At 33.2% G+C, this 16,513-nt stretch overlaps 2 protein-coding genes and 1 pseudogene across 2 annotated transcripts; 1 reads left to right on the top strand and 2 right to left on the bottom strand.

The window, feature by feature from the left end:
• Nucleotides 1–6,802: 6,802 nt before the first annotated feature.
• Nucleotides 6,803–9,530, top strand: LOC120171395. The gene is made up of 3 exons (XM_039179099.1): nucleotides 6,803–7,266; nucleotides 7,458–7,588; nucleotides 8,603–9,530. Exons 1-3 carry the CDS (start codon nucleotides 7,048–7,050, stop codon nucleotides 9,408–9,410), a joined length of 1,158 nt encoding a protein of 385 aa, XP_039035030.1. The 5' UTR covers nucleotides 6,803–7,047; the 3' UTR covers nucleotides 9,411–9,530.
• Nucleotides 9,531–10,421: 891 nt separating this feature from the next.
• On the bottom strand, nucleotides 10,422–11,998 carry LOC120171530 (annotated as a pseudogene).
• A 3,121-nt stretch (nucleotides 11,999–15,119) lies between these two features.
• LOC120171397 (uncharacterized protein At5g23160-like) lies at nucleotides 15,120–16,309 on the bottom strand. Its single transcript, XM_039179101.1, has 2 exons — nucleotides 15,922–16,309; nucleotides 15,120–15,771 (listed from the first exon to the last, which is right to left on the bottom strand). The coding sequence occupies exons 1-2, from the start codon at nucleotides 16,237–16,239 to the stop codon at nucleotides 15,295–15,297; spliced, it is 795 nt and encodes a 264-aa protein (XP_039035032.1). The 5' UTR covers nucleotides 16,240–16,309; the 3' UTR covers nucleotides 15,120–15,294.
• Between the last annotated feature and the right edge of the window lie 204 nt (nucleotides 16,310–16,513).

The following is a 16,513-nucleotide window of genomic DNA, read 5'->3' on the forward strand; positions in this document are numbered from 1 at the left end:
ACCTCTACAGAAAGTGGCTTCTCTAAAAACTTGTGTGGATTCTGCATCAATTCCTGCTGCCCAGAAGTCTGATATAAGGGTCAAAATATGCAGAAGGCTGTTGCGCCAGCAACCGAATTGGCTGAAGTTGCTGCCAAAGAGGGAAAGACTTTCTACGTCATTCGTATCGACGTTGGTTTAGACGCAGCTGCTCTTCGTGAAGCAGTTTCGAAAGTTATTCAACAGAAGGTTTCTAGCTAATTCTGACCATTTCTTTTACCTATCAACCAGGGTCTTTTATCGAAGTCTGCTTCACATGTTTGTGCTTGAATGTCTTCATTCAATGAACAGGGAATGCCGGTTATGATTTTCAGTATCGATGAAACCACAAACAAGGCTGTCGTGTATGCTGGTGTACCCGAGAAATCCGAACAGAGCAAGCAACTGAAGTGTCAGAGTGGTTAACAAATGCCCTAGGGCCTCTGAAGGGGAGGTGTGGCAGAGGCAAGGGCGGTCTTGCTACAGGACAGGTCGGTAACACATTTTTCTTTTATCACTCGAATTGTTGAATCTAGTTCTTCGACTCGAGCCACCTGCAATTGTCTCATGAATTCGAGTTTGCCTGCATGCCCCATTGTTTCGGGGAACTGACGTATCGCACGTTAACGACGCCATGGACTTGGCAACTTCATTTGCTTCAATGAAGTTAACATGAAACAATTCTCTGCATGGAAGAAGCTTTGGTACTGTTAAATCTGTATGGAGAAAATACAGTGAAAGGGTAAAATATATTACTTTAAAGGGGTGTTTGGTTCAAGGATCCCATGTTTGGTTGGCCGAGAATCTTATTCCCGGTAATGTTTTATTACCAATAGTAGATTTTTTGGGTTATATTACCGGGAATGTCATTACCTCCATTCTCTTAGGTATTGTAACATTACCGGCGTTTTGGACTAAAATGCCCTTAAATTTTTATTTTTTTTCAAAAATATCATTCTTCTGTCATTGAATTATAAAAATTCTACAAATGTTAAATTACAAATTTATCCTTAAATTATTTCAGATTTACAAAAAAAATTTATAATTAAAATTTTATATGAAGTTCAGGGGTTAAAAATTTTTTTACCCTTTCATTAAACTTTTTTGTATTTTTAAATTTGTAAAAAAATTATATAAATATTATGAATTTAATTTTTTAAAGAAACTATATAAATATTTTACAATTTGTAATATTATACAAATATATAATAAGGACAATTTGATCAAATATACATTTTAATCCTTTAACCAAACACGGTAATCTTACATTCCTGCTAAACCAACCAAATACAAAATACAACATTCCCAGTAATCCTATTCCCTGGTAATCTTTTATTCTCACTGATAATCTTACATTACGTGAATCAAACACACCTTTATGGTAATTCGATTGCCAAAGCGGGCTACTAGTGATTGTTGAAGCAGTATTGTTGTAATGTATTACTCTAATATTTTAATTGGTCACTTGGGTCTTTTAATACAAATTTGATTAAATTACTTGGTAATTTTTGGATAAATTTAAATAAATGTTTTTAAGGTAAGGTGAGTTTATTTAAAATCACAGGTTTAATAAAAAAAAATTATTTATGTAAAATAAAATTGGTCCCAAGTGTATGGATGATGATGATTCATGGTATGTGCCTGATTGCCACTCAACCTCAAAATTCGATATCCTTTTAAATATCATTCTAAACTACATATTGAATATATATATATATATATATATATAATCATTATTTTCAAGGATTCTCTCTGAAATAAAAGATAATTTTAAAGGTTTTTATTTAAAATCAAATAAAAAAATTGAATTCAAGAGTTGATACTCCTAGACCAGAGCATATCCACCGCACTAAAAGAATTAATACATTGGAAATCATATGTCGTCTTTTCTTGTGGACAAATTTACGAATATAAATTTAACTTTAATCGATAATTCTTCAAACATGGATACAAAATATTCTAAAAGAAACTTCTTAGGGTAAATTATATGTTTAGTACCTAAAAACAACCACTTTTGGTCCATTTTAGTACTTAAATTTTCATTTTTTTTAAAATCATACTTAAAGTTTAATTTTTGTTTTATTTTGTATTCCTATCAGGCTCGGTCCTGACATTTTAATGACTCTAGGCCAGGAGATGATAACAAAAAGATAAATGGGGTCCTACACTTAGTTTCCCTTTCGATCATTAAAATGGGGCCACTAGATTATCATGTTTTTGAGTTTTTTAATAAAAAAATATGTTTAAAAATATTTTTTAATTATTATGGCCCACTGAATTACCATATTTTCGAGTGTTTGAAATAAAAAAATATGTTTAAAATATTTTTTAATTATTAAACTTAAAAATATTTTTAAAAATGAGTCCCTCCAAGCTTGGAGCCCTAGGCGGTCGCACCCTTGGCGTATGCTCAGGGCCGACCCTAACCCCTATAACATTAATTTTTTTAAAAAAAATTGAAAGTTTTGGTATTAAAACAGACCAAAAGTAATAGATACTATATGTGTTAAGTTTTTAACGGTATGGTACTAAAGTGAAACAAAAACTAAATGTTAAGTATGGTTTTGAAAAAAATTGAAAGTTTAAGTATCAAAACGGATCAAAACTGATAATTTAAATATCAAATACGTAGTTGACCCAACTTTTCATTATACACGTATTTTAAAAGAAAAAACAAAAGAAACAAATAATAATAATAATAATTTACAATAACGAATAAATAAATAAATAATGTTAAATAGTAAAAAGATATAAAAAAAGTAATCACATAAAATAATAACAATGGGTTATAAATATATGTTCATCTTTCCATATTGTAATAATCTTTGCAATAAAAACTATAATAAGCAATTTGAATTGAGCAAATAATTGGCATACAAACATGTTACTATTTCAGCTACAGAAATTGTAATAAATATATAGCAATGTGCAGAGTTACTGCAAAGCAGCAGCAGTAGGAAGGAAGAGTTAGCCCCCACCAGCAAGTGTCGCAGCCCAGCCGTGCCGTGCCCTATCATCCATCCCTTGTACGGTCCACCATACACCTTTTTTTGGCCCCGACACGTGTGGGGCAACCACTCGTCAGCCGCAGTTGCTGAATAACCGCACTCCCAGAGGGAATCACTTTTAAGTTTGATGATCACACAACCCATAACCACTCCCCCTTTCTTCTCTCTTTGTTGTTTGCTTACTTTTGGTCTCTTTCTTCCACTGCTCTCATCTCTCTTATATCACCAATGCTTCCACTCTTCTTCAACCATTTCTTCTCCTGTGTACACACACACACACACATATATATATATATAGAGAGAGAGAGAGAGATTGCATGAAATGAATGGAGGAGTGGGAGAGAAAAAGAAAGGGTTCGTTTGCATGCTTTTCCACGGCTTTCTTGAACTTGTCCTCGTCGTGTAAAAGAGGATGAAGCTCAAGATAGCCGTGGGAAGACATGAACGGATTCCCCCTTCGTAGATCAGTTTCCCTGTCATTAAACACAGTGACGATGATTAAGGTACTCTATGTTTCTTATAATTTGAGGTGGCTTTTTTCACAAATGAAACCATCGGAGTGGTTAAAAGATTTGTTGCTATTTTTAGGTTCCGAATTCAAGCGCTACATATGCAGAGTACGAGTGTTCAATTGATTGAAAATCACTAAATATATAATCTCTTATATTCGCCTTTACTTTTAAGAAAAAATTAATAATAATTTGAGGTATGCTCAAGAATATATGACTATCTCATGGTTTCCTTTTCCAATGATGTTTTAGTTTCTACAACTTATAAAGAGTAGCACGAACTAACTTACCTCAGTGGTTAAAGAAATTGTTGTTGTTACTAGAATATATGGATTCAAGTATCAGCGATTGCAATAGTATGATTGAACTTATTTATTGTCTAATGATTGAAATTATTTATTATCAAATATTCGAAAGTATTTAGTTTAATAAAAAAAAAGGAAACAAAAGAGAGTAAATTGTGGATCCAGTTAAGCTAGAAGTAGGGCATTTGCATTTGAATTCCGCAGGTGTTCAACAGTGCTTGCAATTATGTATAGCCGATTTACGTTACTTTCTTGGTGGTGATATTAAGAGGGAAAAAGGATTTCAATCAATGTGATTATGTTTTCTTGTCTGTGCTTTCCTTTTTAGTCGATAAGATTAACATATTTACTCTTTCCTGTAGGTTTCTGCAAATGCCTTTGCAGAGTGAACAAGATAACAAAATGGTGTATCTGTTGAGTGAATCCATTCAAGAAAGTACTATAATGTTGTATCCAACATATTCATGCATGCATATTGGCATGTGGTATTACTATAAATGCATGAAATTTGGGGAGAACAATGGGTCGGTTTGATTAAAAATCCGACTTAACTGACTAATCTCGTACTTTAAAAAAAATATCAATCAAATTAAGACATTTATTTACTAAAAAATAAATTTTAAATTACTGGGTTTTAAGATTCTTTAAGACGTAAAAAGATCTTCACATGTTCTTCAATCATTGTTAGGGCTGTTCATTCGGTTAAAACTGAATCGAACTGAACCGAATTAACCATAACCAAATTAATCAAAATTTTTTTTCTTTAACCGTTAACCGAACCGAACTTTTTTTCAAATATATTAACCGAACCGAATAAATTTTGGTTAATTTTTGAATTAACCGAATTTTTTTAAAACTTTTCTAATTTATATAAAAATTAAATATTTTTTAATTAAAAAAAAGTTTATAATTAATTTAAATAATATATAATTATAAAATAAAAATTTCAGATAAATTTTTTAATTAATTAATATTAATTTATGTTTAAAAGTTATTGGATCTTAAATTATTAATTGGGTTTTAAATGGTTTGGACTTAGCCCATATGTTATATATAATATATATAATATTTTTTAATTAAAAAAACAGTTTACAATTAATTTAAATAATATATAATTATAAAATAAAAATTTTATATAATTTTTTTAATTAATTAATATTGATTTAGGTTAAAAATTTATTAGATCTTAAATTATTAATTGGATTTTAAATGGTTTGGGCTGAGCCCCTATGTTATATATAATATATTTAAAATTTAATTTCGGTTAATTCGGTTAATTAACCGAATTCGAACCAAATTAACCGTTAATCGAATTCTAAAAATTATTTTAACCGTTAATCGACCAAACTAATTCGATAACCGAATCGAATTAACTGAACTAATTCGATTCGATCGGTTAACCGAATTAATTTGATTATTTGAACACCCCTAATCATTGTGGCAAATGTTCAAAACTTGCACATTGTCATCGGTGCATTAGTCCTTGATTTGACTAAAAAAGGGCAATTGGTTCTTTTATTTATGCGTTGTTTTATCCTTTTAAAAACACTCACGTTCCACTGTCTTAAGCTTCGAACAGCCCTTTGATCCTTTGTCCGTTGATGATACCACCCTCCTATCCTTGGTGATAGAGTTTACAGGTGTCAACTTAAAATTTTAAAAAAATTCGAAGGTTTAAATTAATTTTTTTAAAATTTTGAAGGGTTTAGTTTACATTTTTCCCCAAAAAATAGGAGTCTAACTAAAATTTTTAAAATTTTGATAGACTTAATAGGAATTTTTAAAATTTATGAGAGGGAAATTAATTAAAAAAATTAAAAAATTTTGAAGTTTAATATGAATTTCTAAAAGTTTTAAGAGGGACTAAATTATAATTCATTAAATTTCGAGGGAGACATAGCCCCACTAGTCCTTCTTTAGTTTCCCCTCTACTCCAACTTGATAGGGGGCATTTGCCTGATGAACTCAATGAGAAAGTATGAGAAAGTATAATACTGCTCCTATAGAATGAGATAAAAATTCATACATGATCAGACCCTCTATATGTGTATATATATAAATTCTCATTTTTAGTAGGTAAAATAAGAATTTAATTAAAAATATATAGAAAAAGAAGAATATTATAGTATTAAATCTTATGTGTCATTATCTGATTAGAGGATATCAGATTACTAAACTTTATTAGAGTATTAATTTATTAATGAAAATGATATAAGGGTATGTTATACCAGCGATCATTTACATCAATGACCAGATTACAAGCAAACTTAAAATTAAATAACTTTAATATAAGTTTGAAGATTTTGTTGATTAAAGTGAAAATATTATGAGCTTTTAGTGATTATTAGTATAATTTACCCTTAAATCTATTGAGAAGCTTCTACAGTATTTGACCTAAAATATATGATTCCTTTATCTTATTTGACCGTGTTACTGCGATTAACCTACAAGAATAATACAAATGATATATTAAAGTAAATCAAATAAATAAATAATTCGGAGGATATTTTATAATTTGGAGGTGTTTTGCGGAAATTGTTCTCAACCTGACGTTGGGGGTAATCTACTTTCTTACCTCTCCCTTATTCCATTACATATGAAAATAAGGGTCAGCTATAATATATCAAAGTAAATCAAATAAATAAATAATTTTTTGGGGTATAATCAAATAAATAAAATTTTAATGATATTTTGTTAAAAATAATTTAGTTATGGACACGTTGGTTGCTTTTATGAAACGTGATTATTTAAAATGAAAAAAAAAGTTAATTATAAAATATATTCGAACCGAACCGAGTACCGACCGACAAAATGGATAGCCAGGCCGGATAGGTTACGGTGGGAGCATTCCCACAGTAAAACGTACTACGCCAGCCAATAATAACTACTCATTTAAGCTTATACCTTTTTCTCTTTGCTTTTTTTTTTATTCTGGAAAATGTTGAAACCCAGGATCTTTGATCTTTCAACCCGTCTTCTTTTAACTTGGTTTCTCATTTCTCTTTAGATCTACTTTTCGAAGTTCGATCCTTTTAGTCTTTCGATTCCATTTGGATTCAGTTCGATCGGCGGGAAAAAGAATTTGAATGCTCTCGTTTTGAAACTCCAGACCCGTTAATTTTCGGTTTAATCGAAAAATAGGAAGGAGAATCGGAGGTCGAATATTGGGTATTGATGAAATTAGGGTAAATAAATTGGGGGTTGGTTATGCAGATGGAAAGGGAGAGGCGGACTAGCATTGCTAACGGGAACTACAGTTGTCGTACGAATGGGAAATATAGCGGATTTTGCAATGATTACAATGTTTCGGGGAATGGAAAGTCTCAAAGTTCATCCCCCTCTTCATTACCCGGTGCCGGTTTAATCGAACATCCAGTTTCCCGGTTCGACACCCTTGCCGGAGTCGCCATCAAGTACGGCGTTGAGGTAATTAATGGAAATCTATCCATCCTTGTATTAATTATTTGGTGTTATTTTTGTCTCCTTATAAATGGACTTGCTTGTATAAATTTGGGAAATTAGTTGGGGAAACTGAGCGGTGTTAACCGAGAAGTCGTATCTAATTATTTGAGTGTTTTGTTGACAAAGTGTTGTTGTTATGGGTTTGCAATCATCAGGTAGCTGACATAAAAAAGATGAATGGTCTGGTTACTGATCTTCAGATGTTTGCTCTTAAGACGCTTCAGATACCTTTACCAGGGCGACATCCGCCGTCACCTTGCTTGTCAGATGGTTCCGAAACACCAGGGTATTATATCTTCTTTAAAGCAGATACGCTTTTTTTTTATCACTCGTGAATTTTACCCTGGACTCTCTTAACTGTGCATTAAGATGGCCGCTATGCATATTTGGAATATAGGCACCTGATATCTTAAGGTTTATATATAGAGTACAATTTCGAAGAATTCGCCAACAAATTCGAAACTCTTGAGGAAAGATGGGTTTGTTTGTGGCCGACCGTAATTAGTACTTCATAGTATAGCTTCTTATGATCATGACTTGGTTGCTATTTCTGGGTATGCATGTTTGAAACTATGGGTGCACTTTTTATTTGGATGGTAGAAAATAATTTAAGTGCATTCTCTTGATAATATCTTTGTATTTCGATCGTAAAGAAATTGCCGGTCTTACTGTATTGTTGATGCATTGAGAACAAAGCATTTATTCCGGCAATGGCCTTTAGCCTTTTCTATTTGCAAGTTTTGAAGTTATTGACCTTCACATCGTGACTGACAATGAATGCTTACATGCCCGACAAGAAATTCTTGTTTGAACAATTGGAATTTTCGTGTAAAGATTACCGTCCGACTGTTAATTATGTCTTAGTAGTGCCTTTTGGATTATATCCCTTTCTCAGCAGCAGTTTTGTTTTTCCTTAAGGATGGATATAGTTCTAGTCTAGAGGGAAGATATCCTGAAGCATATGACTTGCTAACTTATTCAAGGAAACATTTGTGTGGGACTTCAAGAGTTAATCTCAGATCGAGTTTTAAGTGGTTTGGCGTTGGATGGCTCTCTGCCCATAAAAAGGTTCCATTACTAGGAGTGGTAAATGGAATCAAACAGGCATTCCCTCCTCCCCCCCCCCTCCCCAAGTCTCTGCAATAGGGTTCAAAGCTTTTTTGTGATGCTGTAATAATCATGGCATAGGTAGCAATGAGCTGCAAAGCGTAAACTAATGTATCTCTTGATGGAGCTGCTAAATGTATACTTGGAATGTTGTTTTTTAATTAAGCTCACTATGTCTGCCAACTCTCTGCAGAGAAAGCAGCGTCAATCAAAACTCAGGTCCAGATTTGCCTCCCGGTTTGCGTGACTCGTTCCAGTCATTAAGGCTGAAAACTCCTCCACGAAGGGTCTCCCCGGCAATGAACTCGTTACAAGGTTACTATGGCCTTAAACCACCACAAAAAAGTGTGTCATCTGAAGGTTTTGAGATGGCTGTATATAGGAAAGGAGAATCTCATGATCTGGAGGATGGTTCATCACTCAGACTGTCCTCTTATTATGATCCACCTTTGAGGCTTCAACGGAAGATTAGAAGCGTGACCAATGGATTTTATGACAAGAATGGTGAAATCACAGCAGATATCCTTTCCGCCGGAGAAGCTAAAGACGGTGACCCTGATAAATCAAATGACAAACTAATACGAAGACGGCAGAAATCCGAGGCCGACTTCACCGCCCGCACCCCCGAAAGGCTATTGAAAGAAGATAACAACAACAGTGGGGGATTTTCAACAATAACAGCGAAAGGCTTGGCACAAAGATCCAAAGCAGCAACTCGCACTAATGTAGGAGCCGATGCCGAGTTATTTGGGTTCAACACCGCACCAACAGACCTTGGAGATGGTTACGTGGTCGACGGATTTGCTACGGTGAGGAAGTCATCGAGCGCATCAAGTTTGCAAGATCAGGAAAATGGTAGTTTGTCATCCCTCTGGGCAGCATCCAAATGGAACTTGAAGCCTGATTTACAAGCACTTTCAACTGTAAGCATTACAATGCCGATGTTCGATGGATTGCCAAAGCCGATATCTGCTCGTAAAAACAAAGCGGCACTTGATTAGAAAACTACGTTCCGTCGCCTGCATATATTACCAAATTTTGACTGCAAAATTCGTGAGGCCGCCATTGCTAGTTCTTGGAGGAGTTTATTATACAGATACAGAAATGGACAACAAGGAAAAAACCATTCAAGTCCGATGATACAATTAGCTTATTTTCTCCTAGTTTATTTGAATTAATATACATGTATGTATGAATGTGTAATATGTTGTTCCACTCCACTTTTGACCAATTTTTCATTGAATGTTTCAGACAGATTGACATTTTACTTCACTGTCCAATCATTGAAATTTCATCGGTTCTTGTCATTGTAGTTTATTTTTTTTAATTTAATCACTAAATTTTAAGGTATTTCTATTTTGATCACTCTATAATTAAATAATTGGCTGCGTGACAAGATAGTAAAATAGTTTCCTTTTTTCCCTTAAACGGCAATTTGAATTCATATAAAATTAAATTTTCTTCATTTTTTCTGTTTTTATCCTCTTCAATTTTTGCCATCTACTTTGTCTTTATTTTTGTTCGATCTATTATTCCTATCATCGTATTGTGACGTATTCGAGGTATGTCAAGTGGCTGCAAGTTCAATTAAATTTTGGGTGAAACAAAAGTCAAATTTGAACTCAAAGGATCACAATAGTATAACCTGAAATTTGAGGTCTAATGAATATCAACACAACAATCCACGTAGCTATTGAAACCTAAATTGATGTCGACGTGACTCAGAAAATATTAAAAGGATCCATACCATCGGATGATAACCAACAAAATAGACAAGTGGGTGAAAAATCCAATATCTGAAGTATAACGACTAAATTCAAATTCTTTAAACTTTAGTGTCCAAAATAAAAAAGCGAAGAAAGTCAAATGATAAAATTAATAATTTATGATTCAGTTTTAAATTTGATATTTTTTGTAATTTGATTGTTAATTCTTTGCTGGTTCAAGGTTTCTCATTTTTAACGCAAGGATAATGTTCAAACAAGCAATAGAAGTGGATAAATACTACTAGAAGTTGCCCAAACACAGTTAAACCCAAAATTACTAGTGAAACATTTGCCAACAGTTTTAACACTGCAAACCAGCATCAGGAAGGCAAGAAACTGAAAGCAAATTTGACAAAATTCCATTACGGCCCTGTAAGTTCAAACTACTCGACCAAAAGTAAATCGACATACCATAATACCATGAACAACGCATTTAGAACAGTGATGTTCCCTTCCCCTTCTTGTCTCCACCGATCTCAAAGTGCTTGCACCTCTGCAAAAACCGGTAACAAACAAACCGAAAATTAGCTCGTCGAAGAGCATAAATAAATTAGGCGAGGGGTTTCCGGTAAGCTGACCTTGATTGGATGCTGTGAAACATGCTTGCAGCCCTGGCATTGCAGCCTTAGCACAATCTTCTTGGTAGTCTTTGCCTGGTAAAAGGATACACATTCATATATGTTACATTTACAGGCCTTGGAGTCTCAAGCCAATAAAACATGAAATATACAAGGACAAGGTTCTTGATATTTTCATGGACTAGTTGCATAAAACATCCCAAAATATTAACTAGATTTTAACTGGTCTTTGAACTTCAAAATGTTTTAATTGAATCCTCAAAATATTATTTCGAGATCTTAGCCATCAAATTAAGTGTTAAATGCCAATTTAAATGACTAATTTAACATTGCTTTTGAAAAGTACTTTTGGATTATATTTGGTGATTTAATGACTAATTTAACAATGCTAAACGAGGTATGATCTGACATAAAAATCTATAAAACATGCGAATCAAATTATTAATAAATGTGTACCTACTGCGAAGACAACTTGAATTTAAGTGTTAAAAAGGTAGTTTCAACTATGTTATGTATCAGCTTCGAGCTGACATTTTTAAATAGAGTGGCCTAATTGATAAGACATTCATAGTTGGAGGACTTGAAGAGATCCGAATGTGGTGCAATTAACTCTATTTCCATCACATAAATTATACCCCACCCATGGAATAAAAGATAGGCAACAGAAAGGATTACCTTCTTGTGGAAAACTGGTTTGGTTTGGCCACCGTAACCGGATTGTTTCCGATCGACGCTTCCCTTGTGCTGCCAAACTATCCTTACCCTTTTTATATTGTGTTACCTTGTGCAAAGTGTGCTTCCTGCACTCTTTGCTCTTGCAGTAAGTCTTCTTGGTCTTAGGCACGTTCACCTTCAAACAACCAAAAGCCACGGTCAGTCTCGGCACAATTCAAAAGCAAAAAATTTATCACAAGCATTTCATCAAACACTTCACCGACAACAATTGACAAGCAGTAATACTAAGAAAAAGAATTAGCCCTCACATCGCAATCTCATCACATATCTTGTAAACCGACGGTTGCTATCATTAATTCAAGGCTAGTTCCGGATTTCAGAGCAAAGTCTACATCATTAGATATGATTTCTTGAATATAAACATTTTTTTCAAGCCTAAAACACGGGAAATACTACACTAAACACAGATAGAAGAAAAGGATTTCACAAATAAATTTATGAAAGAAGAAAACATATCATAAATAAGCTCAAAAGAAGAAGGAAATCAAACAAAGGAGAAGGAAGCACCATGGTTGCAGCTGAAAATCGAGAAGCTTGAGTTTTGTGCCGTCGGCTGCAAATCTGGCCTAACAAATATATTGATTTTGGGTTAGGGTTTAGTTTGGGGTAAACTACGTAAATGGTCACTAATATTTTAGTATGTGTTCTCTTCCCTATTAAAGTTTCAAAAGTAACAAATTAATCACTAAAATTATTAATTTGTATCAAATTAGTCACCAAAATTATTAATTTATAATAAATCGATCATCTGACGTTAACTATCATTAATGTGAGTGACGGAAAGCTGGTGGATCACGTTAAATCAATATTTTGGCACTGTTTTAGCACAAGTTTAACTCCCAAAACTTTTGACTGGTGTTCCCTCCTCCTCCTCCTCCTCCTCCTCCTCCTCCTCCTCCTCCTCCTCCTCAAGGATGGATACCATAACACAACAACTATAAAAATTTTGCAGAGATCATGGTGTAACAGCTGATAAAGCTCATGGTGGAACAGCTGATGGCCGAAAATCACCCTAACCGGTAGAGCATCAACACCCTAAATGTGCAGGTATTAACTCCCCTAATCATGACATAAACAATCAATGAAATTATCGTAAAGTCGAAAATCAACCATAACGAAATTGCCATGGCTGAATCCTACATGATAGAAAAAGGATATCCAGTTATAAAATTCTTTAGTTAAGAAAGAACTTTTTAAACTACGAACGAGACAAATTCATAAACAAACAAATACTGAATTGTGATAATGTATATTTCATTTTTCCTGTCTATTCTTTTCTTGAAAAAAGTCCAACTAATTTCTCTTTGATTTCTCTCTCTAGATCTCTCATGGCTTCCTACATCGCTCCCGTTTCCGTTTTAAGTTTTTCATTCTTTCTGATCTTAATTAACTTTTGTTTATCATGCTTCTGGTGAATATTTCTATTGATATTATCAAATTTGCTTGGTGTTGGGTGCTATGCTGCTCTAACTTCTCATTTTTCTTGCATTTTCATGTCTGTCATTTGTATTTGATGTATATCTTGACATGGATATGTGGTTTGGGTCTCCAAGAACTCAAAAAAAAAAAAAACTTAGAATAATGAAACGAACAACTTATCGGATGCTTTGGCGGGAAGTGCGCTGATTACCACGAACTCTGCGCCTCGAGATCGAGATTGGACTGTTAAGGTAAACCACGTTAGTCGAGAAGAGAATGCTGCTGCAGATAGACTTGCTGCGATGAGTCGTGGGGCTCCTTAAGCGATATCAAGTAGCTTTAAATTATTCGGTTTTCATTATGTATGCAAATTAAAGGATAATACAAGTTTAAACAAGTTCAAATCCACGTCCTTTAGATATTTTAATAATAATTATGTCAACTGAATTAATTCAATTTGCTTCGTAATTAATCGATTAATTCAAATTAACTATTATAAATGATTAGATGTTTTTTATGGAGACGGTCTATTTAACCCAATTTACTCTATTTATAACATCATAATGCAAAATATAAATGTTGTTTAAAAGACATAATACTTCATCCTATCCTACCATTAACGTTTTAACAAAACATTACAAGTTAAAGCTTAAGCTGATTTAGTTGTAATAAAAGCATAAAGACCTGTATCAATAAGTGTTATGCAATGATAAAAAAAACATGGTATATTATTAATGAGAATATTTATGTATGAAATTTAGGGGCGTTTAGTTCACGGAGAAGATCATTATTGTGGGAATATTATTTTTCTGAAATCATATTCCCACATTTGGTTTAAGAGCATTCTTTTCGGGTTAATGAAATATTCCCAATAGTGACTATTTTTTGGTCTTTTTTTCAAAAATGTCATTCCCTCCCTTTTCTCAGGTATTAGACAGTTCTCTCCCCTTAGAATAATAATACATTTAAAATAATATATTTATTTCAAAATTACCCTTATTTTTATATATAATTACATGGTTATAAATTTATTTTATTTTTTAAATGGTTTTAGATTTTCTAAAACCTATTGTAAAATAATATGACGTATATAAAATAAAGAGTAAAATAATAATATTAAAATTTATTTTATTTTGAATTATTTATTATATATGTGTTTGATTCAAGTTTTACTTTTGATACGTGTTTTAGTAAGCTTCATTTATGATTAATTTTCGTAAAATAATTTTTATATTATATTTTTATGTTTTCTATCAAAAATTTCAAATATTTTGATATGATATTTCATAACTCATACATGTGGCATGAATAAAATAAAATAGTGTACCAATTAATACATACTTACACCGGTGTAAGTATGTACATCTCTCAATATCTTGGTACCTAAAAATAAACATATACATACACCGGTGTCAGTATGCACATCTCTCAATATCTTGATACCTAAAAATAAACACATAATTATATTAATGTAAGTATGTTTGTGCATTTTCAAAAAAAAATAAAAATATATATATATATATTAAGTTATTTGTGTATGAACTTTATTTAAAAATATATAAATAATAAAAATTATATTTTCTATGATGTTTCATTTAAATATTTTAACTTTAATATCGAGAATTTAACTTGTTAAAAAATAAAATATATCTCAAGGATAATTTGGTAAAACATATATTTTTTCTATCATATATTATTTTAACAAAATATTGTGATCTTATATTCCTGTCAAACAAATCAAATAAGGTAATACAATATTCTCAGTAATATAATAATTAATGTAACATTCCAATAATATTATCATAGATAATCTTATATTTCGTGAACCAAACGACCCCTAGGAGATAATATTATTGTGAAAGACTATCATAGATCCAAATATATATATATATATATATATAAGGATTCATCTAAAAAAATGAAAAATTTTGAGGGCCTATTTAGTATATTTGCCACTATAAAAACAATTTATTTTAAGTATAAATTCCATTGTTTTTTCCCCTTAAATTCTCTCGCTAACGTTAGGTGAGGGAAAACGAGACACCCGAGGCTGACAGCCAATGTTTGAACCACACAAGCCGACGGCACGTGCTTCACGTCGAGAACCACGTGACTCCGCAATTGCACCAATCAAACAAGAAAACGGGAAGAAAATAGAAGAGGAAAGGGACTGGATTATATACAATTCTAGAAGACATTGACCCCTTCTCTTCTTTTTTTCCCATTGCTAATTTTACACAAAATGCCCAGACCGGCTCACTTTAGCAAAACATATGCAGCTACGTCTAACGTTCGCATCGGACATGAAAAAGAAAAAGTGAAAAATGGAAGTTATTTTTGTACATGAACCATAAAATAGAGTCCAACATGAACTATATAAAAAAAATTCACAGTGTAATCTTATGATTCCTCTCTAACAATCCTTCTAGCACGATCCTCTTCTTGTATTCTTCCGAGTTCAAATCCGAAGCATCTGCATCCGTAATGATTTTTATATCATTATCTTTAACCGCGGTTCGATAGTAAAAATAAAACCAAGCCGAGGCACACAGGATCGCACATAAGCGACCCCAAAGTAACATCATTACTAGGATCACCATAATGATGGACAAACCCGTGACCGTGTCGAATTTTTTAACCGCCCCATTGTTCTTCCGCCTGATCTGCTTCGAGTTGACCCGATCATGAATCCGGGGATTCTCCGCCCGTTTTCCGCGGTCGAGGACCGGTAACGAAGCCGTGTGGGATAAGTTGGGATGTGTTTTCGGATTCGATTTAACTGCCGGTGAACTGGGAAGGCTTGAACCGGTCCTAATCGGGTCTGAATTTCTTCTGTTCCGGGTGAGAATATTCGGTTCAGGTCCCTGCAAAGCAATAAAATCCAAAAAAATAAGCTCTCAAAAAGTTGTCAGAGACGACACAAATCGCCTTTTGGCCAGCAATATGATTAAATGAAAACATAAAATTCGGCTAGAGAGAAGGTGGGGAATTTCACTATTCTCAACTAGACTGACCTCTTCAAGCGACGCCGTTTGTCGTTGATCAGTTTTGGAATTTTGGCGCGAAGGGATCTTCTTCTTTATCGGCTTCGACGGCGTATAGCTTTCGCCGGCTGAGACTGTCTTATTGTCGGAGTTATCGACGGGCACAGTTTTGGTACGGGACTTTCTCGCGGTGAAACAAAACATCGGGCAAGGAGGCGACCGTGTCTTGTTCCTGCTGCTGGGTTTAATGGGCTTTTCCGGCGGGTTTTTCATGCCGGAAAACCCGAAACAACCTAGAAAATGACTGGTTTTGGTGGTTTTCTTGTGGGGTTCAGCCATGGAAGACATGGAGAAGAGGAGTCGGCATGGAGGACTTTGAAATACCCGAATGGCTGGGTATCTCACGCAATAACTAAATAATATTAATGCTTACTACTCCATTATTATTTTATTTATTAAAAAAGTTTATTAATTATTAAAAGATATTAAAACACGAATTAAACGGTTTTAATAGTTAAAAAAAGTTTGTTATAATCCAAAGTTCGAGTATAAACAACGATATTAAAGGTTTATTATCAAATAATTTAAAATCTTTAAAATAAATTCTATATAATTATCATAT

The sequence above is a fragment of the Hibiscus syriacus genome, unplaced genomic scaffold (genome assembly GCF_006381635.1).
Source record: "Hibiscus syriacus cultivar Baekdansim isolate YM2019G1 unplaced genomic scaffold, ASM638163v2 tig00111834_pilon, whole genome shotgun sequence".
Taxonomy (NCBI): domain Eukaryota; kingdom Viridiplantae; phylum Streptophyta; class Magnoliopsida; order Malvales; family Malvaceae; genus Hibiscus; species Hibiscus syriacus.

Excerpts from the sequence above, each read along its gene's own strand:
- LOC120171395 (XM_039179099.1), top strand. The coding sequence starts at position 7,048 with ATGCAGATGGAAAGGGAGAGGCGGACTAGCATTGCTAACGGGAACTAC. Across the intron at positions 7,267-7,457 it reads CCATCAAGTACGGCGTTGAG|GTAGCTGACATAAAAAAGAT; the intron begins GTAATTAATGGA and ends TGCAATCATCAG. Across the intron at positions 7,589-8,602 it reads GATGGTTCCGAAACACCAGG|AGAAAGCAGCGTCAATCAAA; the intron begins GTATTATATCTT and ends AACTCTCTGCAG.
- LOC120171397 (XM_039179101.1), bottom strand. The coding sequence starts at position 16,239 with ATGTCTTCCATGGCTGAACCCCACAAGAAAACCACCAAAACCAGTCAT. Across the intron at positions 15,772-15,921 it reads AAACGGCGTCGCTTGAAGAG|GGACCTGAACCGAATATTCT; the intron begins GTCAGTCTAGTT and ends ATTGCTTTGCAG.